A 27,515-nucleotide genomic window follows, 5' to 3' on the forward strand; every position below is an offset into this window, starting at 1 on the left:
ACAATAAAGTCCCTTTGTTTTAAAGATGCATACCACTCAAACAACTTCAGAAGAACTCTATCGAATATCATAGTCCCCTGAGAATTATTGTTAAGTTTATGATGTCCTACTACAGTGAAGACTGTTAAATTTGGAACCAACAAATTAAAACAAACCTAGACCTTGGATATTTTGTTTTCAAGGAGTTAAAATATGATTGGAGGTATTACCAGTAAATGGCATTGCATTGGTTCCAGCACAACAATGTAGAAAAATCAGTAAAATTAAATTAGGAAGTGAGAGTTGGTTTTAGACCTCTAATCAGTGTTTTCGTTATTTAAAATTTTTTTTCTTGTGTGACATGTCAGTTACCTTCTCCGGGTCTGTTTCCTCATTTAATGGAGAAATTTAATCATAATAAACAATACGGGCCTGGCGATTGCTCAAATCCTGCAGGGTGTATGTAACAAAAGGTTTTACTTAGTTCTGTTGTGTCCAAATACCTCCTTAGTGCTGACTTGGTTCTGAATCTCTTGAAGGACCTGCAGGTCCTATGAGATTGGACATATTGAGGGAAAGGAAAAAGGAGCTTAAGTGGCTGCTAGTTCTGATAATAGGCAGGATTCTCCATGTCATCTGAAGTGCTCTGTATGCAGTAGCCTAGGCCATCGATTGTGATCACTGTGACCTCTAAATTACTACAGCACTTTCTGGCTGTGACATTTGTCTGTTGATTACCCTGAGCTACCTTGAGTTATCTTTCTGCACCAGATATTTGAGGATAGAGTCTGTGGCACTCTTCAGTGCTACTCACCAAATATTCCAGGCTCCTCACCTCTGTGGATGGGAGATCTTCTCGGGCCCCTTTGTGGTTATGGGAGGGAGGCCACATGACTGGTTCTAGCTAACTAGTGAGCAGAAGTGATGGATAATAGTGACTTCTTAAAAGTGGACTATTTAATTGCCTGAGTAAGACCCTCAGAAAGTTTTGTTCTCTGCTTATGACCAGCTATGTTCCAGATAGACTTTTCTGTCAGCTTCTATACAGGAGCGAGAATGGTGTTAATGTGGACCAGAGCTTCCAGGCAACCCACCGTGGACTTATAGCACACTTGAGAATAATCTTTGCTATTTTAAGACCTTGGGATTTGGAGACTGTTATTATAGCAGCAAATTCTGGCCCATCCAGACTCATAAAGTGTCATTGTGTCATCATCTCTTTCCTTTGTGCTCCAAATGACATGGCACTCAATACTGACTGCTAAATAATTGACTGAATTGCTCTTCCAATCTCCCCCAGTTAGAGTAGGAATCATCCATAGACCTAGTTGTCCTCCTTAGAGCACCTGCCCCAAGATCCTGGACATAGCAGGTACTTAGTAAAGACTCATGGATTGATTCATGAACTTAAAGGTCCCAAGATGCAGGCCAATATCCAATATCAGGACCAAAGAAGATATGGCATGTGATGTTATTTTCTATATGGTGCCTGAGAGAGTGAGGTGCAGGGTCAAGATAACTGAGGAAGGAGGGACACCAGGCCATCCCTTGCCCATATTCGTCTATCTGATCCCTCCACTTCTGTGCAGGTGTAAGTGAAGTTTGGTCTCTGGGTCATTGCAACAGAGTTCAGAGAAGAGATAGGACCAAAATAAGAAGACATGCAGGCAGGTGCGAGCCAACAACAAAAGAGTAGGCCTGGTGTGGGGTTAGAAGCGAGGCTGGAACTCAGGTTGGGGCACGGCTGGGGCAGGGCCACACTGACAAAACTCTGGAAGGTTTTTATGGAGCTGTACATTCTATCCATGGCCCAGGTGATTGAATTCTGTTCCACGGAACACGTGCGGAATGTCTGACAGATCCTGACCGGGCAGGCCTTTGCAGAAGCCATTAACATTCTATAAATGGCAACGACCAGCACAGCAACAAGGACATGAATATTAACATGCTAGACTAAGGTTCTGGCGCCTCCTCCCTGCTTCTTTTAGCCGATCTAAACAATATATCCACAGACTGCTTCATTTTTGATCAGATGGAGTATAAATCATCTTCAGATTTAGATCTTCTATCTCTCTAGCATCTGTTTTGCGGTGAGTCTTTTGGGGGGAAATTATAGAAGAGAAATACATCCATTTCCGCAAAATTGCTTTTTAAAAATATTAACTCTAGTTCTGCAGCTGCCACAACTTAGAATGATTAGTGTTTCTCAAGAAAAGAATTCAAACCCATTTGCGGGCTCTGTGAGGCCTTAATTATATGGTCCTCCTACCCATCGCACATTCTTTTACCGCCTGCCACATGCCAGGTACAGGGGGTCACTTCCTCATTTCAAACAGCCATGCTTTCACCTACCTGCACTCTGCACACTCTGTTCCCATTGCCTCCAAAGCCCTTCCCTCTCCTTTTTGCCTCTGGAGGAATTCCTCCAGGAAAGCCCAGAACTTGTGAGTGGTGGACTCCCAGGCAACTCCAGGTGAAGGGCTGATCCTTACTCTGTGCTCTCCAAGAGGCTGGTGCACTCCTACATCTACAGCAGTACTTATCACACTGCCCTGGGGACTCCTACTTTTTCCATCCTTTTCCCTATGAGCCCTAATTTTAAAAGGAGAGGAGCACCATCTTGGTCATATTTTTCAAATCTTTATATCATTTTTCTTCCTTTCCTCTTTCCTGTCCCGAAGATCACAAAATGACTAAGCTATATTCGGAACCCAAAGGGTGTTTTACTCAATGTCTATGCCTATGACTGTTCTGTCTTTCAGGACCATATGCAGGGGCCGAGAGAAGGATGACATAGACAATAATTAATGATTGGAACTTTTCTTTCTAAATGTTCCTCCCTGCAAGGGCTTCCTTTTCCTTTTCACATGAAATCTGGGACAAAGAGTTATTGTAGACCACCCAGGTAAATTTAAGGTTCTCCCTAAACAGCCTCATAGCTGGTATCTCCATGGTGCCCCTGGAGAATACATCTTTTCATTTAGCCAAGTTTGAGAGGAGGGTGGTAAGAGATTTGTTTAGAAATGAAGATGAAATAAAGGCAGGAATTCAGCAATGTTTGCATATAGAGTACCGGCACTCTCCCTTTTTATTTAAATGTTCATACGATATAAAACAGGCAGTTTATCCAAGTCTTGTAGTTACACTCCCCCACTACCCAAGATAGAAAGACTTGTCATTGGAAGGAGAGGTCGCACTGGTATTGGTTGTACCTGAGAATTACAGTCTGATTATTCATAAGCAGTCTGCTAAGAGGCAGATGCTGTCTTCCTGAAACCTTCCTCAGATTAAAAGGAAACAGCATTGGAAGTTTGTAGATTATTGGTTTTAAGACTGCCTACTCACTGAGATGGCAACAGACTCTATTTGATCTATTTGAGAGCCTTTCCTGGGGAGAGAATATGATCTCATGCAAAAAGTTCAAGTTCAACATATCCATAATTCTAAACTTATCTCCTGTTTAACACATTAAAGGATTTTGGCCAATGTTTTTCAATCCCTATGTTTGCATAGTAAGATAGATCTCACCCAGAGAAAGAGTAGGTGTGAAACACAGATCACTCAAGGATCCTTAACTTCATGAAATCCTTGCCTTTCTAGACTTCCCAACAGGGCTGGGGCTACAGTGAATCAAATGAACCACTTGTCTTGGGTACAGAATTTCAGGGGTGCCAATAAACTCAGCAATACAAATAACATTTTAATGCAATATTTAAAATTATTTAAAATTTGGATGTTATGTTCGTGCTGGATTTTTATATTACTTTTGATTTTTAAAAAATATTGCATTAAAATATTTATCTTGATTATTGAGTTTATTGTTGCCCTTTAAGTTTTGCCTCTTCAAGTATCTCATTCACCTCACTATAGTGCTGGCCCTGCTTCCCAAATGCATTTTCTGAAGATAAACCTATATTCACCATTGCCTTCCATCACATGCCCTGCGAAGGAAGGGAAACTTTAAGAACAGAATGGTGGAAGTAAAAAGCAAGGAGAAAAAAGATCTGATGATCGAATAAATAAAAAATAAGAAGCATTGAGACATCTCACTTGTACTTTGTTAAACTGACATATTTTCAAATCTAATTTCCAGCTGATGGGGGTGGCCAAGCAAAGACATAACTTTTATATCCCGTCTTTCTGCGTAAACCATCTCCTCTGTCCCTAAGCCTGCATTTTAGCACTCTTTCTACACAGCTGTCCCATTCAGTAGGTTGAGAGTAGGATTGGAGAAATTACTTGTACACTTTGGGAGAGCAGCGACCGCAGGCATTAGGAGACAGAGGAACTGCTACAGTTACCTTGGAACTTTTCTGATAATTTTTGCTACCTGTGTGCTACACTAGTTATCATATTGTTTCAGGGGACTGCCTCCTTCCTTTCCTTTAAGCCACAGGCGATGATAACCTTTTCCCACTGAGAAAAAGTGATCCGGAGGTGGGTTTTACATTTTGTTTTACACTATCCAGTCCCGCCAGATAAACACTCAGCTCACCACGATTCCTACGAACTCCCTAACTTGACTTGGCACACGGGTTTTCTTTTCCCATTTGCACAACCCCCCTTCTCAGGTTACGGAGACGACCTCTTCCAGGCGCAGTCCTTCGAGTATTCCAGCCAGGGCAGCGCCAGGGCCCTCGGCGCTCTCCGCCCCGCCTTCCCAGGTCGGCGTCCCACGGCGCGGGGCCGTCCCTCGCCGGGCCGCCTTCCCGGTCCCCGTCTCCCAGCGAAGGAAATTCTTCCCCAGCAGCCCAGAGCTCGCCTCACGTGACCAGCCGCGGCGGCGGCTGCCAGAGAGAGTTTAAAGGTTACGGAGGAAATTAGCACGGACACAGCCACTCACCCGTCCCCGACCCCCCGAAGCGCGCGCCCCATTTCCCCGCTGCTCGGACAGATGCTGTCAACGCGCGGATCAGAGCCATGTCCCCCGAAACGGTACAGACAAGGTCCAGAGTAAATATGAAGTCACTTTGTAAAAAATAAACAAACGGAGCCGTGGTCTACTAAGCTTTCAGTTGTCAACAAGTCCTCGCAGCCTGAGAAGTCCAGGACAGATCTCAAAGGGGAGATGGCCCCAAAGAAACGAAAAAGAGAATAAATGTGTAAAAACACGCACCGAGCTTTGCACGCCCCTCCCTGTACCCCTCCCCCACCACCGCGGAGCCCAGCGTCTCTGGACAGAATGACAGACAGACCGGCCAATACTCCGCGGGCTGCCCTCGCCTGCCGCAGCCCAAGTGAGGGTGGGGCTAGGGGAGGGTCCCGATCTTCCCCAGCCGCGCGACCCCCGCCACTCCCCCACCCGCTGTTCTAAAAGACACTGTTGGCCGCAGAGCTCTGGAGAGATGCGCGGCTCGCTCCTCTCCGGTGCCGAGCAAAGACCAGGTACCCACAGCCCGCGCCCCAGCGCCGCCACTCCACGGGATCCCACGCAGGGTCCCCGCGCGGCTCCCCCGCCCGCCGCCGCCACCCCGGCAGGCTCGCCCGCTCTCGTCGTCCTCTCGTCGGCTCACTTTTCCCGTATTGCTCCCCCAACCGGCAAAACTTTCTATTTCCCCAAACACAGGAGCGCGCGCGCGCGCGTGCACACGAACTCACACACACACATACACACACACACACACTCACACAGACACAGACACAGACACACACACACACACACACACACATTCTGACGTCTTTTGCGCATTTCCTGCATTAGAGGGAGGGAGACTCGCTAGCACACCGACGGAGGGAGAAGGGACCGAGGGGGAGAGCCGGCGGGCAGGCGGCGAGCGAGCGGCAGCCGAGAGCGGGGACGCTGGGAGCGCGGCGGGCGGGCGCCGGCGCCCAGGAGGTGGGGCCGCGCGGAGTCGCAGTCCCGGCCCCGCCGCCGCGCTGCGCACCGCCGGGTGCCGGCCTGCGCCCCGAGCCCGAGCGGCGGCCACCCCGACTCCGAGCCCGCGCGGATGTGAGATTCCGGGCTCCTGGCGCCTCCGGATCGCTGACTGCGGCGCGGCGCTGCTTTGCCCAAGAGGCGGCGGCTGGGCTGGCTGTGGGGCTTGTGGATTTTTAAAAATTTGGCTCCGAGGAGGATCATTTCCTCTCGACATGCATCCCTCCGGATAGACTGAACATCCCTGGGTCCATCCTCCGCCCCGCGCGGTCAGAGGCAGGCGCTGGGTGTGCGAAGAGGATCCGGGTTGAAATCTGCGCCCCCGGTTCTCGTCCCCGCCCCGTCCCACCGCCCCCTCGCCCTCCCGGAGCCGAAATTTCCCGGGGATTATGCTTCGGAAAGGTAGGTAAGCGCCGGGCGCGGCGCCCGCTTCCCTGCAGCCCGGACTCGGAGAGCCAGCGAGGCGGCGAGACAGCCCTCACGGCTGGCAGCGGAGCCGACAGCTCCTCTTCTGGAGGTGCCGCTGGTAGTAGGGGGGGAGAGATTTGCTCCAAACACGGACGTCCCCCAGCTCTCCCCCCCGCCCTGTTTTCCGTTAGGAACCCGGCGAGGAAATACATGCACTCGCTGAGAATCGCCCGCGGCATCGCGCAACGCTACAAGGTGTAGGGAGAGTGTGGGGTGGGGCGACGGGGGACCCAGGAGTCTCTGTGGCTCCGAGCGCTGGGGCGTCGGTTCATCATCCTGCCCTCGGGGCGGACGGAGTGACCCCGGCCCCCACTCCCCGCCCCGACCATGGTAGTGTTCAATGGCCTTCTTAAGATCAAAATCTGCGAGGCCGTGAGCTTGAAGCCCACAGCCTGGTCGCTGCGCCATGCAGTGGGACCCCGGCCACAGACTTTCCTTCTCGACCCCTACATCGCCCTCAACGTGGACGATTCGCGCATCGGCCAAACCGCCACCAAGCAGAAGACCAACAGCCCGGCCTGGCACGATGAGTTCGTTACTGATGTGTGCAACGGGCGCAAAATCGAGCTGGCCGTCTTCCACGATGCCCCCATCGGCTACGATGACTTCGTGGCCAACTGCACCATCCAATTTGAGGAGCTGCTGCAGAACGGGAGTCGCCACTTCGAGGACTGGGTAAGTCGGGCTCTTCCCAGTCCAGGAGCCCAGCTGGGGGTCCGGGTGGAAGGGGCGGAGGAGACTAATGATCTTAGCCATTGGTCGTGGGGCGCGGGGACTTACTGTCATCTGGTACGTAAGTCTCAGTTACCTTGGAGAGATATACTTCGTAGCTGGGGAGAGGTAGGCATTGGAGCAAAGAAGATGAGACTTGAAAAGAGGGTCTGACTCTCTGCCCCCTCCAGACAGCGGGTGCTACCGGGATCTTGCAAGCTGGGAGAGCCCTGAGCCTCCAGGGCTTGAAGGTTGGCGGAGAACCTGGCGCCTTCCGCAGGCGCGTGGTGGGCTGGCTGTGTGTGATTTTGTGTGGGTGGGTTCCTCTGTCCTTGGAGAGGCACGTGGAGCTCTAGACTGAAGGCTTCTTGCACGTCCTGGCTTTGTCCTGCGGAGCCGAGTAAGAAGCTGCTTTATTTTCCCCTCTGGGAGGAAGCTAGCTTGCTTCTATTCTGTTGGATGGTAGTTAGCTCATCTTCCGACATACAGGGAGAAAAATGTGTTCTCTAGGATGTCTGTCCCCTCCAGAGTCCAAGAAACGTCAGCTCAGCTTGTTTTGCCCAATGCATTGCCCACCCATCCAGAATGAGTGTTGTATTTCAAAAATGGTTCTGCTTGTAATTAGAAATCAATGCTTTGAAACCCGCTTAAAGTTATATTGTTTTCTTGTTTTTATTTTAAAGATATCTTGCAATGAGATACCATTTCTAAGTCTGAGACTGTGTTAATTATTACACTTTCAAAACATTAGGGACTTGGAAATAGGCCTTGCCCCATGCACTGTAAGCCAGATGCATTCAACCTTGGCACTCAGAGAAGCAGGGAGAAGCAACCTTGTTTTAGCTGTTCTTGGAGAGATGGTGTTAACAAGGAAATGGATTTCTGTATTTTCAGATTTGTTTCATGTTTCTACGAAGAGCAGGTGTGGCTCTGGGTGTATAGGTTTTCAGGATTCTTTGATCCACACACAAAAAAGAGGTATCTGCTTCTCAGAGAAAGATGTGGAGAAATCACCTATTTATTGAGAACAGATAACTTCAGGATTGCCCTAGGGTCAGAGGTTGCATATGAATCACCCTGGCTTATTACCTTACAATTTTTCAAGGAGATGAGGTTTTAGGGGGAAATAGGAAAGAATCTGTTCTCTTTATGTTCAGGGCTGTGAGGTAGCCTGCCTGAAACCATGGTTACGTGGCTTGTAGGGAAGCGCCAACATATCGCACCAAGTACAACCCTAGGAGATTTGTGACTTACACTTGGGGAAGCAAGCAAACCTTTGAGGAATCCCAGAGAACCCAGTGCCATTCCATTCTATTCCATTTCACCAATGCCCCTTCCCTTTGCCTCCCTCCCACCACCGGAATTCTCACTCATTCCCTATGTCCTTTACACACGTGGCCACTAGTCCTTTTACTCAGGAAAGCGCTGTGTGTCTGAGGGGCAGCCGAAGGCATAACTAATTTCAGATACAGACCTAAATACTAAAACCAGTAGTTTTGAAGTTTTTGCTGTTCTAGAATAGGAAGGAGAAGAAAAAAAAACATGACAGTCTTAGTGAAGAAATGGAGGCTTTTGCTGTGTATGCAGAGGAGGGAGTTGGACAGGAGGCCGAGAACAGATAGGATGAACAGCGGGTCTTCTTACATCCACAAAACAGATGTGATTGAAGGGGGAGGTTTCTGAGTGCCTCTGGTGATGCTTTGCTGGGGCCCACCCCAACCCTGGGCACATAAGGGCACCATTCCTGCTTTTGAGCACTTCCAGTGAAGCATGCATTGGGCACTGGCCTTGCTTGGTTATCATTCTCTAAGGTTCTCAAATGCATATAAGATTTGGCTCTAGACAAGATTATCTAGTGCACAGGCAAATTTTATAGACAAGGACATTATGTCCCAGAGAAGCTAAGTGGGTACCCAAGGTCATATGACAGGCAAAGAGAGGTTGGAAGTAATGCCCACACCTCCTATTGCCCCCCATTTGCCCTGTGGAGAACTAATCCCCCTGGCCTCCCAGTCTATTCTCCCTGCAGATTCAGGTGCTATGTCCCTGAACGTTTTTATTGTACATGATTATTTAAAGTGCTTTCAAAATCATCTCTTTTGCCTTGCATGTATGAATTAAGTATGAAAGGTATTAGAAATATTAAAAAACTTGAGCTGCAAAAAGGCTAAAGTCATAGGTTGGTGAATCAAGTAGTGGAGCTGGTTCTCTTTGCTCATCTAGCATTTTTTTCACTAGAGGATGCTGTGGCTGCTCTGGTTCCTCCAGCCTGAGGGTGGGCATGCACCCACAGAGGTGACTGGCCCTTGGAAACAGGCAAGTTGCACCTGGACTTGCAAAAGTCACTTTTCCCTTTCCTGTCAGCCAGGAGACACCTAAAGAATCACTCCTTTGGGTAGAAGATCCCAGGCTGAGGCCTCTGTGTTCTTTACCTGGCATTAATGAAGAGATACACCCTTCCTCAGGTGTGGTTAAGAAATCCAGCCTGAAATAAGGAGATATAGTGAACATGAAACAGCTGCTTCTCTCACTGCCATAGAATATCATTCAAAGGTACAATGAATTCAAATGTATTCATCCAGTTCCTGTTTGGTGCTCAGATCCAACCAGAGAAGTTTAAGCACTCTAATCTAGAGGTAAAAGAGACCATTGGTGACTCTCAAGGGGCTTCCATTTCACTAGGGAAATGGCACTAACTAGATACAGATGGACACTTACGTAGCAATTAGGTTCTAAATGAGTATGTTAAAGGAATTCAAAACCAGCTTGTGCTAGGAGAGCTAGAAGAATCTGGAGGGTTCCTGGAAGGAGGCATGCATTGGGTGTGAAATGTGGGTAACACTTACAGAGGTATTTACAAGAGGGGGCAGCATTCCATAGGTATGGATGGACTCTGCTGGAATAAAGGCAGAGAATGCCTGTGGTCAGGGCTGGAGCACAGGGAAGCGTGGCTAAAACTGAGGGTGGCTCTCAGAAAGGACCAGGCAGGATCGAGTTTCCCAAATTTAAGACTTTCATCTAAGTATTACTTGTGCTGTTATTTACTTATTAGTTTTAAATATTGATTCTTTTACTTTTTACTTGAGCCCCAGTATTCATCTCTATCTCTATCTTCAGGACATTCGTAGGGAAATCTTAGAGGATCTCTGAAAACCTCCATCATTATTTAAATAGAAGTGGGTGGGAAGGATCCTGAAAAGGGGTGTGGAAAGACTGGGAATGGTCGATGCACCCTTTTTGTGCTCCTGAACCCTGAATTTGAACAGTAGCTAGGGTTCCATGGATCTGATGCTGCTCTACTCACCACCGGCTCCTATGAACTTGCCTTCTAATTAAATATTGCTCCCTTTGGTACATAATTGGTTGTTTAACAGCTCTCCTAAGGGTTCTTGCCCCAGTGCTATCACAGATAACTGCATAGTTTTGGGGTCCTGAAGTTAAAGGGCCTCAGGCCTCATGGTCTTGTCTGTCTGGCTGGCTTCTCCTATGTGTTTTTGACGAGGAGCTTCCATAGCTTCTTCATGGGCCCCTTTTCCTGGAATCTCTGAGTTCTAATCACAGGATGCTTCTACCACAAACTAGTTGTGTGCCTTTGGCATGTGACTTAACCTGTTTCTTTAATCTATTATAAATCTACTTCTTCACCTGTATCATGGGAATATAATAGTTCTTACCTCTTATGGTTGTGAGAAATAAGGGAATCTATGTAAAGCTCTTAGTAAAGGGCCAGGCTGCAATGTATTCTAACAATATATTAATATTTGAAGAATTATATGCGTGTATTCATAGTTTTGGAATCTTAAATCAGGACTTATATCCAGTGAAAGATATTTTTCTCCTTGATTTATAAATGTATTGATGTGAAAAGTCTCGCATAACCTAAAAATAAATTTAATTTAGTTACACTTAACAAATTGCCCTTTTGAAAATATTAGAATTACTTGGAATAAGATTATTTTGGGAAGTCTAGCGATTGTGGCCACTGTGGTCAAAGGTTAATTATTTACTGAAGCATATGAGTAATTGGAAATAGGGATATTTGGGAGCTGTCGTTCTGGTTTTACTGTCCTAATTTCATCTAGTTTAGTGGATTTAAATACATTCTCAATGCTGTGGACTCTAAATTCCTAATTCCAGCCCATACCTGCCCTTGATCTTCTGAACTCATATATGCTACTGCCTTCTTGGCATTGCCATTCGATGTGTAAAGGGCATCCCAACCTCAGTTATATCTAAAACTGTATACCTGATTTCTCCCTTCGCTCATCTTAGCCTTTCATAGTCTTCTCCATTTCAAGAAATGGCAATTCCATCCTTCTGGCTTCCCAGGCTAGAAACCATGAAAAGCCATTCTCGACGCCTTATATCCAGTCTGTCAGCAGCGTCTGTTGTCCCTACTTTCAAAATATATCCCACATCTGATCATCTTTCCACACCTCTGCTGACACCACTCTGACCCAAGTCCCTATCATCTCATACCAGGATTATATCAACAGCCTCCCAGAAGGTTTCCCCAATTTCATAAGGTCATGTCACTTTGCTCACAAACTGTCCAGAGCAAAAACCCAAGTCCTTATCATAATCTACAAGGCTAACATGGTCAGGCCTCCTGTTATGAACTATCTGACCCCATTGCCTAACTTTACTACCTTGTTCACTCTTCTCCCAGCCATGTTGGCCCATTGGACACCCCTTAAAAATATTTACCATGTTGCTGCCTCAGTCTTTGTACTTACTATTCCATCTTTCTAGAATATTTCCACCTTCATGGCTCAAGTCTTTACTAAACATTACTTTCTCAGTAAGGTCTTTTCTGGAAATCTTATGTAAAATTTACTTTCTCCTTGACACTTCATATGTTCCTTTCTTGCTTCATTTTGTGCTTTAGCTTTTATCTGAATATAGTATATATTCAGATAATGAATAATATACTATATTCAGATAAAAATATAGTATATATATTCTTCTTATTTACCTTTGTTGTCTATCTCTAATACCAGAACCAAACGTTTTTGTTCACTGCTGGCATCCAAAACAGTTCTTGGCACATTGTTGAATGAATGAATGAATTCCATCAAATGAGCATGTATTCCCTAGCACTTACTATGATCTAGCACTACGATAAATACAGAGGTATTGGTAAAAGAAAAGTTGTATATGGTATCATTCCAGTCTCCAAGAAGTAAGAAGTCTAGTTGAGAAAACCAGTATGGTAAGCAGTCAGGTGAATTTCTTAAACAAAATTTCTGTACAGCTGAAAGAAGGAAGAAGAAAAAGATATTTTACTTCATAAAACTCTGTGTGATCTCTGAAGATGTTTCTATGAGAGAATGCTATATTATTTCCATGTGGCAATTTGCACCAAGCTGGAGCATCTCCATCAGGTCCAAGGTTTCCAAAAGTCAGAACTGTATACCCTCTAGGTGCCCAGGGCCCATGCAAGATGCTAGGATGAGGGGAGAAGGAAAATGCCCACGTGTCCTTCCTTTGCAGAGTTTAAAATCAAGTTTAAGTTCACTTAAGGGCTTAAGGTACAAAACCCTTTGTATTCGGCCACAACAATAAGTGAAATTTTTAATTTCAGCGCCTGAACTCACAGAGCTCATTGAGGCACATGCAGACGAAGCTTCCAGGGGTTTTACTAAGATTAAAAGAACTCCAGAGCAGGCCTTCAGTATTTTACATAAATAAAAGCTACACTTGGCAAAACACATTTCTTTCCAAGTTCCTCTGGGTATATATGGGCTTGTTAAGTAATTACAATCTATTATAATGCTAATCAGCAGGGCTGCACCTGTTCAAAATCTAGTTTTCTGGCAGAACCCATGTGAAGTGGCCAAAAGTCTACTGTGCTGGGAGAATCAAGAGAACATGAACATGCTGTTGTCATTGTAGCTCACCGACTTCTAAACAGAGTGGAAACTGCCTGCAGAGGGAATATGATTGAGCTTTGTTATATCCCGCCTGGGAGGAAGAGGAGACGCACAAGCCTGTAACCAAATCCAAGTACAGAAAGGAGGATCACTCCTGCCTGCATCCCCTTCTGGTCCCCTCTACCTCATCTTGCAGTCTTAGAGAGGTAGTTTTGAAGCTAGCAAAAAGTCACTTTTATTTGCCACCAAGGAGTAAACTCAGTTAATGATCCCAAGAAGTAGATAAGAATAAAAATGTGATCAGGTTCAAGAGGTTTTAGGAAAATCATGGTGAGTGAATCTATAATTAATTATTGAGGAAAAAGGACTTTGATTTTGCTTATGTCCTTTCTGAGTAGATTCTCCAACCCCCCCCCCCCTCCCCCCACCATACTATAGCATCTCTTGGTGCCAGTCGTCTTTTCCCAGACAGATGTAAGCATCTGTGAACAGGAAATGTCTTTCCCCAGTGGGTATGAGCCACTCAGGAAGTCCATGTAACCTACTCATTCATCATTTGGTTGAATAAAAGCCTACTCTTTGGGGTCTGTCTTGTAGAAGCTCAAATAGACAGCATTCTTTAATCAGACTTAGATTCTGAGTTCATCATCTGTAAGGTGCTAAAAAAAAAAAAATGATGTTGGAACCCACTAAAGAATCTAACCAGTGGACATAGTGGTGTGTTCACTCATTGTCTCAGCCATCTTTTTATCCATTTAGCAAATATTTATTGAATACCTTATATGCCAGTCACCATGTCAGGAGCTTGTCTTTGCTGTCATGGAGTATGTAATCTAGTAGGAAACACAATATTAATCAAGGAATAATGTAGATATAGTGGTATGTAAAATTACAACTAAGAAGCAGGGCTTATTACACGCCTTTTAGAGTTGGGGATGTCTAGACCTTACCTCTTTAGGATTGGATAATGTATTTTTCTTTCCCTGGGAAATTTATTGAATGGAGGGTCAGGTGACTTCTATTAATTAGTGATGTTGAACCTTAGATTCCACATGTGTGAAAGCAGAAGTTAATACAGTCTAGATACTCTGTAAGGCCAATGTTAACAAGAGTCCTGACTTGGCTGTCTGCATTCTAGGCTTTGACTTTGCTCAACCTAACACTTGATAGTATTTCATCTTTATTGTTTTCCATGAAGCTAAGTCTGTCTCCCCTGAAAAACTGCCAGTTTCTGCTTTTGTTCCATCCTTATCTTTCTTCATTGTCATGAAAATCACAAAGCAATTTTTGATAGCTTGCTTCTTTACTTAGTGTACAAGTCCCACAAAAATACATTTATTTTTAAAATGGAGCTTTCTGTGTATCACTGACCCACTCAAAAAATATTCTGAAAACAAACAAACAAGCAAACAGAATTTCTAGAATACAGGGTCTGTGAATCCACCTTCCAACCTTCTGGATTGATGATTATCTAAACCATTTTAAGCAGCTGAGGGAATTATCAATCAGCCAGCAAGACTGGAGCATATAATCGACCAGTTTGCCAGAGTATCATCCAAAGAGTAAGGAGCCTTAGAGTATTTTCAGGTTGCAATAATAAAAGAGGCTGGGAAAGATTACAGAGTCAAATGCACATTAGTATATTAAAATCTCCAAGATGGCCTACAGGAAAGAGACTTGTACGCCCATGCATGTAACCATGTATTTCTATGATGAAGATATCATCGTAAAATGTTCTTATTTGTGAAAAAATTATTAGCACTGTAGAACTAGTGTTTTGAAAAACATTATAATTAGATAAAAGAAGGAATGGGCCTTCCTCAAGTGGGCCATCGAGGGATTCAGTGTTAACATGTTTTTAAGGACAGTGAAATTGAGGAACTGTGGGAATTCACAGGAGAAGGGGATTCCAGTGTGTTCTGATAGTTAGCAATGCCTTTTTGGTAAGATTTTGGACCAGGCCTTGAAGAAAATGGAATCTGGATAGATAAGAAGGGAACCCTTCTAAATTGGAAGAAGAACATAACAGATGTTGAACAAGTAATTTCCAGCCTTTTGGGTTATGAGGGCCATCAGGAAACCAGTGAGGATAAAGCAGGACTGCAATCCAAAAATTATTGCTTCATTAAAACACACACACACACACACACACACACACACACACACACACACACCCCAAAACAGAACAAAACAAAACAAAACGAGCTATCTGAAGAAAGGGAGCAACAGATAGAATGGACATTCATTCATTAATCTGTTCATCCATCTAGCCACCTAGCCAACTAGCCAGCCAGCCGTTCAACAAATATATATTGAATACTTCCTGTGTTCTAGGAATTTTGCTTGAAGCAAAATGTTGAACAAAATCACTTATGGTATATTGAACTCTTGATTATCAAGGAAATCTATTCTGAGAGCAAACCTCAATCTCCCACGCTGTATTTCCAGTTAATTTTCTTTTGTTTATTTCTCAATAGGACTGATAGAGGTAGAGGATAGCTTTGTAGCATCCTTCATGTAATTTTTCATGAATCTAAAAAAATACTGTGGGCTTTGGCATCAGTCAGTCCTGGCTTAAATTCTAGTTTTATTAATTTGGGCTGCATGATATTGGGCAAATTATTTAACATATCTGTACGAGTCTCATCTATAAAATGGGAATAATAGCTATCTTGTACAGTTATAATAGTAGATGAAACATGTAAGAGTGCTTGGCTTTTAGCAAGTTTTTAATAAATGGCAATGAATTATTATAGTAAATATTTGCAAGTAAGATTTATTATTAAATATTTGCAAGTAAGATTTATTAAAATTGTGCTTCTGTCTGAAGATCTTGTTTAGTAATTACCAACTGAGGATTTTCAAGCAAAACCTTTCCCATTCTCTAATTCCCTCTCTCTGAAATAGGCTAGCTATAGGATACAGGAATTCAGAGTTTGCTAAATTCCAAGTCCACAGAATTAGAACTTTACTTTTGCCCATTTTTAGTTGGCTCCTGCATTGGGAGTTGAGGAGACTGTGGATTACTTGCCCTTGGCCTGGCTTTGGTCCCAGTGGGTGGACTTGACACATTGCTTCCTTTTGCATTTTTAAAAAGCAGAGTCAGTGTTGCATTTTGACCTGAACATCCCCTGCATTAGCTTATGGGACTAATGTGGTAACTGAGGTTTGGGGCTTTTTTACAGCCCAATTTGCTGTGGTCCAGGTGTATGTCCCATTTCTTCGGGTCAAAGCATCTGACTTCATTTTCCTACCATGTGTCTCTTCTGCAAGCCCAGCCCCTAATGCAGTGTGCATTGATTGGTCTGTCGTCCCAGCCCCAATGTAGGCAGTGCACAAAGGTGCTCCATTTAGAGAGCAGGACTTTGCTTTTGACCAGGACATGAGATTAGCAAAGGAATAAATTGAAGAATAACTGGCCTTTTGAAAAGATTACTGTATACTCACAAAGATCGTCTCTCTGTCCCTCTGTGGGCAGAAGAGGGGAGTTTGCAGTCACTTTAAAATGGAAGGCTTAGCATCTTGTTAAACTAATTCCAGAATTATCTAAAAGTAGGGGACATGTTTTTTGATCAGGGACCCCCTTCAAGAGCCTTTAGAGTGATGGAGGCAGTTTCCTGCTTGAACATTTGAAGTCCAGTCCAACCCATTGGCCTGTTATGTGCTATAGGACCCCACAGCTTCTCCCTTTTCCCATGGTGATTATCAGAGCTCTGTTCACAGAAAGTGCATAACCTCAGGCATGACCACCTAGCTGGTTTAAAAATCTTTTTTTCATTTCAGAAAAGATAATTTCATTTAAGTTCCAAGTGCCTTAGTTTTAATTCTTGATGACTGCTTTAGGATTGGTTTTTGTCTCTTTATTAGCCTGCTTCTTCAGAATTCAGGGGGTTTGTGCAAGAGTTATCAAGGATACTAAATACCTTTCAGGGTACTCAGAAACAACAGTTGTCACCTTTTACCCCCAGCTGCTTATAGGATAGGGTCTACCCTCATCATAAAACCAGACATTCAGAGCTCTGGATAGCTGATATCCTTTCCCTTCTCCCGTTTTCTGCTAAGTGGATCCCACATGGTGTGTGCTAGGAACCTTCTCCGTAGGGCTTGTTTCTGTCCTCCAAAGCAATTTTTCTTTGCATTCTGATTCTGCATGTCCATATTCCTGGAATACTGTTACCACCTACTCAAATCTCCCTCCTATGTGGGCTGTCACTCCTAGAACTTTTCAGGCTACAGCTCTTTTGGTCCTTAGAATCCTGGTAACATTTACAGTCTGTGCCCTCCATTTAAAATGATCAATGTCTAGTGTTGATGGTTGGATATTCTTTGTCTCTGTTCTCTTGTAAGGGCAGAACAGGTCCCCGAGAGTAAAAGCGTATGACATTTTATGCTTATACCTGGCATATTGCCTTGCATATAATAGATGTTCATTCGATTGATTAAATAAATTAATTATAATATTTAATATAATATTTACCTAAATAAATAGATGCTCCTAAGATTTGTTCTTGAGTGTTCTCCTTTCTTCTATGGCAGAGAAGAATTGCATATTTTAAAAATTACACACACATACATATATCTGTATGTACTTTGAAAAAGAAAAAGGCAAGGGAGGGTACTGACATATGGACAGGATTTTTATCTTTTATTTCAGCATTATTTTAAAAAACTGACTATTTTTTGACCCATTTCTCATTTAGGAAAAAAAGTTCAGCTCACTGCCAGCATTAATTTAATTTTACATAAACACATTCTTTGAGGCTGAAGCAAATCTGACTGGTTTTCAATATGAAAATAAAATATAAAACCTGGTCTTGGAGTTATTTCTAAACAGAACTTGTCTCTAATCCTAATGTAACAGAAATGTATACACAAATAAGATTCATCAAATGAATCTTCGGCTAACAAGTGTTCGAGAATGATGTTAACATCACGCGTAGGAATGCTACATTTTCTAGGATTTGACATTTTCAGCGATCAAGAATTGCTATATTTTGTAAATGGAAATACCACTACTAAAAACAGAATGCTATAAATAGCATTTCCAAAGACCAACGATCTACTAGAGTGATGTGAAAATAATAATAAAAGTGAGATGTTTCATGGCAAAATTTGGAGGTAATGTTAGGACTGTGATCCGTGAGTCATCTTGAGGTAGATGCTATAGCTGCCAGTGCCACAGGCGAGTATTCTCAGGGCATGGGAAATGGGTTAAAGGAGTGTTAGGTTTACAGAAATACTGAGCAGGAAGCACAGAGTTCCGATATACCCCTCCTCCCCAAACACAGTTTCCCGTAATATATCTTATTTCTGTATCTCTATCTATACCTGCATCTACATCTATCTATATCTATTTCTGTATATATATATATTATATATATTATATATATAATATATATATACACACACACACATATATGTATTTTTTTACTTTAAAAGAAAGGGCGAAAAACATGCATTTTAGCCATTGCCTGTTGAAGCAGTCGGCATCATGGCATCGTGGTTAAATGCGAAAGCTTTGCAGTGGAGGGAGGAGGCAGGGTGTAGTCCAGGTTACACCCCTAAACCAGCTGTGTGACCTTTTGACAAAGTATATAACCTCTCTGACGCTTCATTTCTTTATCTATAGAACAAGATCAGTAATATCTATCTAATTTGTTGTTTGGAATAAACACTATAATGATTAGAAAGTGCTTGGAAAAGTATTTGTTACTGTTAAGCATGCAAAAATGTTAGCTATTATTATTAATAGAATTCTGTTGTAAAAAATAAATCGTAGATTATGTACTTTGGGATTTATTATGTTGTCAGAGCCCATTTGATTTGACTTTATATATCTGAGGGTTGTAGAGTTAGGGGCTGCTTACCATCTGAGGGGCATGCCTTAGATGATAGTTCTCATTGCAGTGAGTTGCATAAGAAATGACTGTGGTTTGCAAAGTTTGTATTTGCTGCCTGCTTTTGAGCATTTATAGGCTAGTATACACTCACGGAGTGCTACAGTCACAGTTTTCTGGCTTATTCTTTATCATCTCAACTCTACCACTAATGAGCTGTGTGACTCGAGAAAGGAATTAACCTCTCTGAACTTCAGTTTCCTCAGCTATAATATGGGAATGGTCATATTGGCTCTGCCTACCTTGCCAGGTTTCGAGACTCATTTAGCATACCTTTGAGAAATGAAATAAGTCACACACATGGAAGTAGTAATGGTGAACCACTTTGGGATTTGGGGAAAGGTCATGGCTTATCGTCCAAAATTTACAGAGGGGAAAATTGAGACGAGGTTGTCTCTGGTAGGGACTAGAGTAGAACTCAGATCCTATTTCCCGAAGTCCCTAACAGAACTGCGTTTGGGTTTCGTAGCTAAAACAGTCTGCCTCACTCTTTCACATTGTTGGGGCTAAAGGTTTAAAATTGATCTGCTGGCTTTGTTTCTAGGAAACTGGAGTCTTAGAAGCCCACCCCCGTGCGCAAGAGAACACGTCTCTTTCTCAGCTTCCTTATCCTTTCTTGGCTCTTTAAAATTTTTTCTTTATCACTGCTTATCATATGACTATGCACAGACATCTGTAGAGCCAACTATTTTAGGGGGGAAGAGAGAGGAAGACAGATAAGACAGTGATTCAGAAACAAGCAGGAAAATGGAGTCATGTGGCTGTCCCCCTGTGGGTGGGATGTACAGTAGTTTTGTAGACAGAGACAGTCTCCTGAGTGCCTGGAGAGTAAATGAGGCCCACCGGGAATGTGTTTTAAAGTCCTTCCCTGGGCTAGGAGAAGATTCAGAGGCCAGACGGAAAACCTTCACAAGGTTTACATGTGCATGCTCTTAGAGTTATGCTCTTGCCTTTGTGGCCGGGGCCCTGCTCTGTGCAAAGGGCAAATGGGGGCTCTGACGGGGAAGTCTTGGTGCCTGCCCCCAGCATTATTAAAGGGAGAAATGCCCACTTGAAAAGACTGATCACATCTGTTTCAGAATGAGGAAATTGGGTCCTATTGGTGGAAGTATAAATCAGTGATCCTTTTATGGAAAACAGCTTGGCAGGTGGTATTTTCAAAAACCAAAATGTATATAAGCAAGATATAATCAAGATAATGTATACTCTTAATTCCATTTTAAGTTAGCTATGCATATATTACAGTAATATTATTTGAGATCCAGACAGCAGCTTGTCTCTGATGGCTCAAGAGGTAGACCTGTAGATGCCCACATGCAGTAAAGCTGCCATGTGCCTTCTCTAATGGGATTTTAGGCAAGTGAGCATCATTTGGCCTTTTTCAAATTTAAATTAAGAACTTTTAGAATTTTTGTCTACTTTTTGTGGAGGGTCTATTCTTTTTGAGGGAGAAAGACATGAGAAAAGAGAATAATAGCACATCTTGACTAGTTTTTTAAACTATGGGTGAGGACCCATCAATTGAGGTCATGAAATCAATTAAATAGATCTCAAACAGCAGTTTTAAATGTGGAAATAGAAGAGAACAATATTGAAATTATCAGAATCCATTGCATGCAGTAAGGGTAAATATTGCTTTATAAAACTTCTGCTTCAGTTTTATTTATATGAGTTTTATTTATATAATAATCTTAATTCTTACTGCAGATTTCAGTAAAAATAAAATAAAAATTAAAAAACCTGAGAAACATTGTCCTAGAACACAATTTCTAATTCAACACTTTTAATGAGCACCGGTAAGATGGAGATAAGAAAGTAAAGAAGATAGGGTTCTATGCACTCAATAAGCTTCCCATTTGCTCACCCAAACATTTCCATAGAGGCAGATGTGTCATGATTGCCCGAGGGAAGCTTATTAAAGGCTTTGGGGAGGAGGTGGCTTTTGAAGAATGGGTAATATAGACTGGTTTTGAAAAGCCTGCTGTACTACCCCTCAGTGAACAAATCTGTAATAATGCAGGATGCAGAAATGACCTGATAAACTCAAATACCTTATGTTTTCCAAGAGCCCCCATGTCCTGAAACCCCTAGAAATGGCATTCAGTATCAGATAGTGACACATCAGGGTTCTTGAGTTGAACCGCCAGAAATTCAAGGTTAGAGAGCTCACTTTATGCCCTCTGATGCATGGTGGGTTTCTCCAGCACTAACTACACTTCAGCCAGCACAGGACAGTTTTGCACTGTTCAATCAGGAATGTGGGGGCTTTGGAAAATAATGTGTTTTGACTACACCCCTCATGGGACCACACAGTGTTAATACATTTGTTCAGACATCTGTACCTTTTCTCTTGATTCTCCCATCCCGTTTGTTTGGTAGTAAACACCTGTTCTTCCTCAATTTGACCTTTGAGGATAATAAGACACAGGGAAGTTAAGTGATGAATTGGAAGCTGAGGTAGATGAACGAATATCTCAGTCTCTTGGTTTTTAGGACTGGGCTATTTATTGAATATGCACAGTTATGTCCTCTCCCAAACAAATTGAGTCCAGGACACCCAAGGCATGGTCCAGAAGGTATCAGCATCAATACTATCATACACTTAGCACCAATATATATTTATACATTTTAAATTCTATTCAAAAGGCATTCAGATGAATTAAAATTTTTTTCTATTTTTCTCTTTCCCTCCCTTTCCTCTTCTCTCTCTTTTTCTCTTAGTGATGATCAGGTGAGGGAAAGGTCCATGGAACATTTTTTCTCCAATTGAAAGAATATGAAAATAGCTATCCAATAACATATTTATTACCATTTCATGTATAGATGGAAAAATATAATAGCTTAGAACTTAAGTGATTTGATTAAAGTAAAAAATCCAGTAAAGGCAAAGGAAATATGAGAACACAGGTTTTCTGATTCCTAGTAAGGTGTTTGCATGGCTGTACCACATTGGATCCAACCGTCCTCTACCTACCACACTTTCATCATCCTTCATCATCTATCCATCCATCCATCCAGTTTATTGATCATGAGTTAATGCCAATACCATATGTCCAGAATGTTCAGTAAAGGAGGCTGATTTTTTTTTTTTAATTTATATTTTTAATTTGCTCTTCAGCTATTGACTGAGGTGAGGCAGTCAGACCTCTCTTTGGACTGACAAAAGTTGAAACATATCTGTTTGGTTGAGGTAACCATTTGAGTATCTCTCAGGGGTTGGTCTTTATGTGTCAAACAAATACATGGTAAAAACCATGATAGTGAATGATTTTCTTTGAAAAGATTCCCCTTATAGCTCCTCCTACTTCCAGAATTCTCTAGGTGTCAGGATGCATTTCCTTTGTAATTCCATCTACTGCAATGGCAAGATACTTCCTTTTAAGTTGGAGCAGGCTTTTCCAAAATGTGTTCTGCAGAATAAAAAATGTTAATAGTTTATACATGCTCAAAAAAGGAATGCCATAAAATCAAGTAGATTTGGGAAACAGTGGATTAAATAAAATGAAACATTTATTGCAGGAGTTCTCAGAGCCTTTAAAATGCTAATTTCCATTAGTCTCCAGAATGGCAATTGAGTGAGTAGTGTTTCCAGACTCATTTGATCATGCAATACTGTTTGAGGACCATACTTATATTTCTTAAACTCACATGGTAAGTACTGTCTGAGAATCTGGCTTCCATTATCTGGTTCCCAAGCAAATACTGCATGTTTGGAGCTGTTAACCAAAGAAGACTGTTGTAGCGAGCAAGAGAGGATCATTATTAATTTCTGTTGATCTTTTTATCATTAAGGCTAAACCTTTGTTTTTTAAAATAGGATCCCTAGTATTGTTTATAGGTATCTGACTCTAAAGAAAGAAGAAAAGCTCAGTCGGACAAATGTTTTTATATGAAAATAGGAGTGCAAATAGGGTCCTTATTAGCAGGATTTTCTAGATGATATTCTACTGGTTCAAACTTGTTCTGTCTTTAGCCAGCGGCGTTTATAAAGCAGTAGCAAAGCTGATGTTATGGTCCATATAGAATTACAAGGGCTGAGGCCAGAGGCCTCTGGTTCTTCCTCCTTCCTGAACCAGGTCAGGCTGAATATTATCTAAGTGCAATTTGACTCTTGTTCCTTCTTTTCAGAAGTCATTTGTTATTTGGTTGTTGCTACCAATCAACTCTATTGTGAAGGCATACTTTAATATTTCATTCCCTGTGATTTTTAGAAAAGATTGTGGAAAAGCTACTTGAGAAGATCTGAGTGATGAACGTTGAGGCCGACTTGTAGCAAAAAACGTTGAGGCAAAGATTGATTTCAGGTTTTCATCCACTTGAGAGCCCCTTTGAACTTGGGACCCAGTCAGGGTTCCTGGGCTCCTCTCGGCCAATAAACTCATTTACACTGAGGTGTATGTACACAGTGAGTTATACAGGCTGCATTTTAGAAGAGTGATGTAGGAGAAGCAATTTTTTACCCACAGGGTGACATCTCTACCCCTGGAATTTTCAGATATCAGTGACAGATTAAGATGGGTGTTTTTTTTGGTCCAGAGGAATCTTTCAAACCAGATATGGAGTTGCGACCAGGCTGTTACTGAGACCATGTTCTTTGTCAAGGGCTAGGGTCTTCATGTAAACTTTCAGCAATGGGAGCTCACCCAGCTCACCTATGCTGAGTAGACAGACATATTTCTAGATTATTTTACAATTGGAAGGCTTGCCTCCCCCCTGTGTGGGATTAGTGCTTTTCCACTTTAAAGGAAAAACAGGCCATAAATTACTGAGGAATTTTATGGCACTGTCCAAAGCACAGATTGGAAGCCAAGGAAAAATAAAACTCCTGCTTCTTTATGGAAAAATCAAATGGAAAAGAGAGATTGCTTCCTGAAAAGAGGGGGGCACTGCCTGAGGGAGTAGAGGCAGAGGAGACTTTGTTAATCCATAGGCACTCTTCTGGTGCCCTTGAGTAGTTTATGAGAATTCTGGGCCTCACCCTGATGAACTTGAAGGCAAAGTGAAGCAGGCAGTTGGAACTGTTTGTCTGGGAAGTAGATGAGAGAACTGATTATTTTTTGGTAGCACAGTTTTAGTGTTTGGATTATGCCTGTTATAGATCCAATATCTTAATTTACATTTGCCCCAGCAAGGCAAAGAATTCTTCATGTCATTCATATACGTGATTCCAATGCTGGTTAACAATTGAAGGAAAGGAAGGGGTGAGGTGGGAGTTTCTAAGGCGGGCTGACCAGAGAGAAAGTGGACCAATCCCGGGGACTGGACTACATCATAAGTTACAAATAAACAGAACAGTCCTGAATGTTGTATGTTGCAAAACAAAATAGGGCCAGCATGAGAAATCACTTTGTAGACATATATTAAGCATCTCCTTTCCAGAAAAATGTTTTCTCAGACCAGAAAGACCCAGGGAGCCCTTATCAACTTAAATCAAGCCTTCACTTCTTTTCAACTCTCCTTTTCCTACAGTGAATAAACATGATGCTGTTTTTAAGTTTTTGCTTTCATCCTATCTTTTATTACAGGAGCAGTTGGGGGTATTGCTACCAGTTTGAGGAAAATAAATACAATCGTTTCACTGTCATTTATCATTTTAGAATTGGAGCAAATCTCAATGATTCATAACAGTTGCGTTTAATAAATTCTCCTGGGTATTGGCTAATTTTAAACCGGTCTGACAAGTTTTAAGGTCCATGTGATTTGGGGAAATTCAGTGATGCGTTTCCTGGTTTGGTCACCCCTTATTTCCCTCTAACCTTGCTCTTTTTCAGAGTGCTGGTCTACTTGGCATGGGTATCTTTCATCATCTTAGGTTGGGAGCAGGGGTAGGTGGGGAGGGGCTGGGATGAAGGTCATGCAAGAAGCAGTCAGGCCTGTGCTTGTTAGCCAGTGCCACTTGGAATTCCCAGGTCTTTGGGAAGCCGGCCTTCAGCTTACAGAGGGCCCAGATGGGAGGCCTCCACCCACCAAGAAGCCTCCAGCAGGCAGGATGCGGGGTAGGGAAGGGGCAAACTTTGATAGTGGAAATGAAAGTATCTCAGCGTCTTGCTTCTTTTCTTCAGAGTCACTGCCTCTACTCTAGGCTCTGTCATGAGAAGCTTCAGCCTCTTCAGATTGATTTTCTGCCTTGGCACTATGATTGTTATGGGTAATGGATGCCAGTTGTTGATTTTACTTTTCTTTTTGTTTTTTTGAGAAGCTATTTACTACCAGAGTGGGGCCATGGGGAGTTCAGGGAGCCCCAAGGCAGCTTCACTGGAGGGCGGTCATTACCAGAATTATTACCAGTCTCAGGATGTTCTCCTCCCCCATCTTGCTTCTCTGCTGGTTAGCTCTATTGACATTTTATAGCTCACCTGTCCAAATTCCCCCAGCAACCTGCTTTTTGATAATTATTTGCCTCACAAAGCAAGTATTACAGTGATTGAAGTCATAATCTATGAAAGAGATTTTAAAAAACCAAAACAAGTGCACGAAAACCTTTTAAATCTGTTTAAAAACATTTGAATAATTTCTTAAAAGATATAGAGACTTTCTGCCCTTAACACAAGCAGTTCAGAATGACACCAATAAGGCTTATATTTTTACATTAAGAGGCAAACTAAGTTCAAGACTAGAGTGTGGATAGAGAGAAGGATGGTTCTGTTTGAAATAAATTCTGCCCCACACACCAGAGGAAGCCAAGAAGCGGTGCCAGTGACTGCTTTTACATTCTCCACCAGACACACGCATTGTTCTCTTGTGATGGAAGGTTGTTGTAATGAAGAATTGAAGAGCTCAATCCAGGTTGTAAGGAGGTACAAGTAAAGGCAGCGCATTCCTGTCCTTTTGTGGTCAGTCACCGCTAGTTCTCCAAGGAAGGAGGTATCGAGCATGTCCATCTTTTCCTTTTTGTTCCCCTAATTTCTAGATCATTCATGCATTCATTCAACACCTCTTTAGGTGGTCCCTGCCATGTGCCAGGCTTCAAGCCAGGACCTGGGGATATAACTAGGAACATGATAGATATGGACCTTGACATCTGAAGGCATATACCCAAATTGAGAGACAGATAAGCAAATGAGCAATTACTATATACTCTGCAAATTTCTGTGATGAATGCCATGGGAGAATTAAAAGGGGCCCAACGAAAACCTGTGGGGTTAGGGGTGGCTTTTGTGAGAAGGTGACAATTAAGTGGAGACCTGAAAGGAGAAACTGAAAATAATTCAATATGACTGCACTGTGAAGTGGGGTGGTGAGTGGGAGTGAGTTGGAGACATGGGGAAGAGTAAGATTATTTTGTCAGTTGGTGTCTTCCCTCATCCCTTCCTTTCTTTCTCCCTCTCCCCCATTCTTCCCCTTCTCTCCTCCCCTTCTTCTCTTTTCCTTCCCTCCCTTTCTTCCTTAAGATTTAATCCTGGAATCATGAGGGGCCACTTTAGGTGCATAGCAATTCGTCAGTTTGGGCTCTATCCTGAGGGTAACAGGTGAGCCAGTGAAGGATTTTTAAGCTGAAAAATATCCTGATCAGATTCAAATTTTATCACCCTGGAGAATGGACTCGAGATAGATAAAAGATTAGGGAACTGTCGTAGTTAGCTAGCTAGAGATGCTTTTGGTCTGAAGTGGGAAATCGGCAGGGGCCTGATAGTGATTGAAGAAGTGCAGCTGTCAGTGGCTCGAATGTGGGGTGAGGATGGCTAGAACCTACAATCAATCCGAGATATCTGGCTTGAGCATGGGGGTCACTCTGGGTGCCTTTTACTGAGATGAGCAATTCAGAAGAACAAGTGTCTGTGGATGCTGTGGTCCTCAATGGCCGCTTTCAATTCACTTTGGGGAATTCTGCTTCAGAATAGATGGAGCTATTTAAAATGAGGAGCAATGAAGACAGTTCCAATGTGAATTACATGATGGAGGGTCCGAAGCCGTACTGGGAACTGGAATGAGCTTTTCCTGCCTTTTCTCTGCTCCTACAATGTAAATATCAGCCTTATTTTACATGAGTCTGAGAAACCTTTGAGGACTCAACCAACCAAGTCGGTGGTTCATATCCTGATCCAGGGGGAAAGTTTTGTTTCTTTGTTGTAACAAGGGAATGTCTACCTACCTGGCTTTCTGTCTTCCTCACCGATTTCATTTCGGTTGTCTCAGGTTGTATGTATAAGTGAATACTTAATATTGAAATTTTTGGCTTTCTTTTTTTAAACTTTTAATACTCTATTTTTGTTCAAATGTGTTCATAATATATAATGTACAATCGACCCCTGAACAGCATGGGTTAGAGGCGCCAACCCCCGCACAGTAAAAAATTCACATATAACAATTGACTCCCCCAAAACTTGGCTACAGATAGTCTGCTGTTGACCAGAGGCCTACTGATAACATAAATAGTCAATTAACACATTTTTTGTATGTTACATGTGTTATAGACTATATTCTTATAATAAAGCTAGAGAAAAGAAAATGTTATTAAGAAAAATCATAAGAAAAAAATACATTTATAGTACTGTACATATTTACTGAAAAAAATCTGCATATAAGTGGACTCATGTAGTTCAAACTTATGTTGTTCAAAGGTCAACTGCAGTTCTTTTCCAATTACATTATGCAAAGTACTCTTAAAATGTCTCTTTTAAGTTAAAAAGAGCCAATGTTAAGATTTTTAAAATTTTACTTTGACATTTGTTACTAGTGCAATGTATAATTTTGGTAACATTAGTGAGGGAT

At 42.5% G+C, this 27,515-nt stretch overlaps 1 protein-coding gene across 4 annotated transcripts in view; it reads left to right on the forward strand.

The window, feature by feature from the left end:
• The first annotated feature begins 5,866 nt into the window (after positions 1–5,866).
• Positions 5,867–27,515, forward strand: part of PRKCE (protein kinase C epsilon) — a 511,750-nt gene continuing 490,101 nt past the window's right edge. For 3 of the 4 annotated variants that reach the window (XR_001596560.2, XM_036225089.1, XM_036225090.1), the window contains exon 1: positions 5,867–6,997. Coding sequence is in view for 3 of the 4 variants with exons in the window: in XM_036225089.1 (XP_036080982.1) it covers positions 6,650–6,997 (348 nt within the window). In the remaining variant the exon portion in view is untranslated. The remainder of the gene's footprint in view (positions 6,998–27,515) is intronic. The other variant, XM_016142211.2, reaches the window with a different exon arrangement.

The sequence above is a fragment of the Rousettus aegyptiacus genome, unplaced genomic scaffold (genome assembly GCF_014176215.1).
Source record: "Rousettus aegyptiacus isolate mRouAeg1 unplaced genomic scaffold, mRouAeg1.p scaffold_m13_p_7, whole genome shotgun sequence".
NCBI classification, from domain to species: Eukaryota; Metazoa; Chordata; class Mammalia; order Chiroptera; family Pteropodidae; genus Rousettus; species Rousettus aegyptiacus.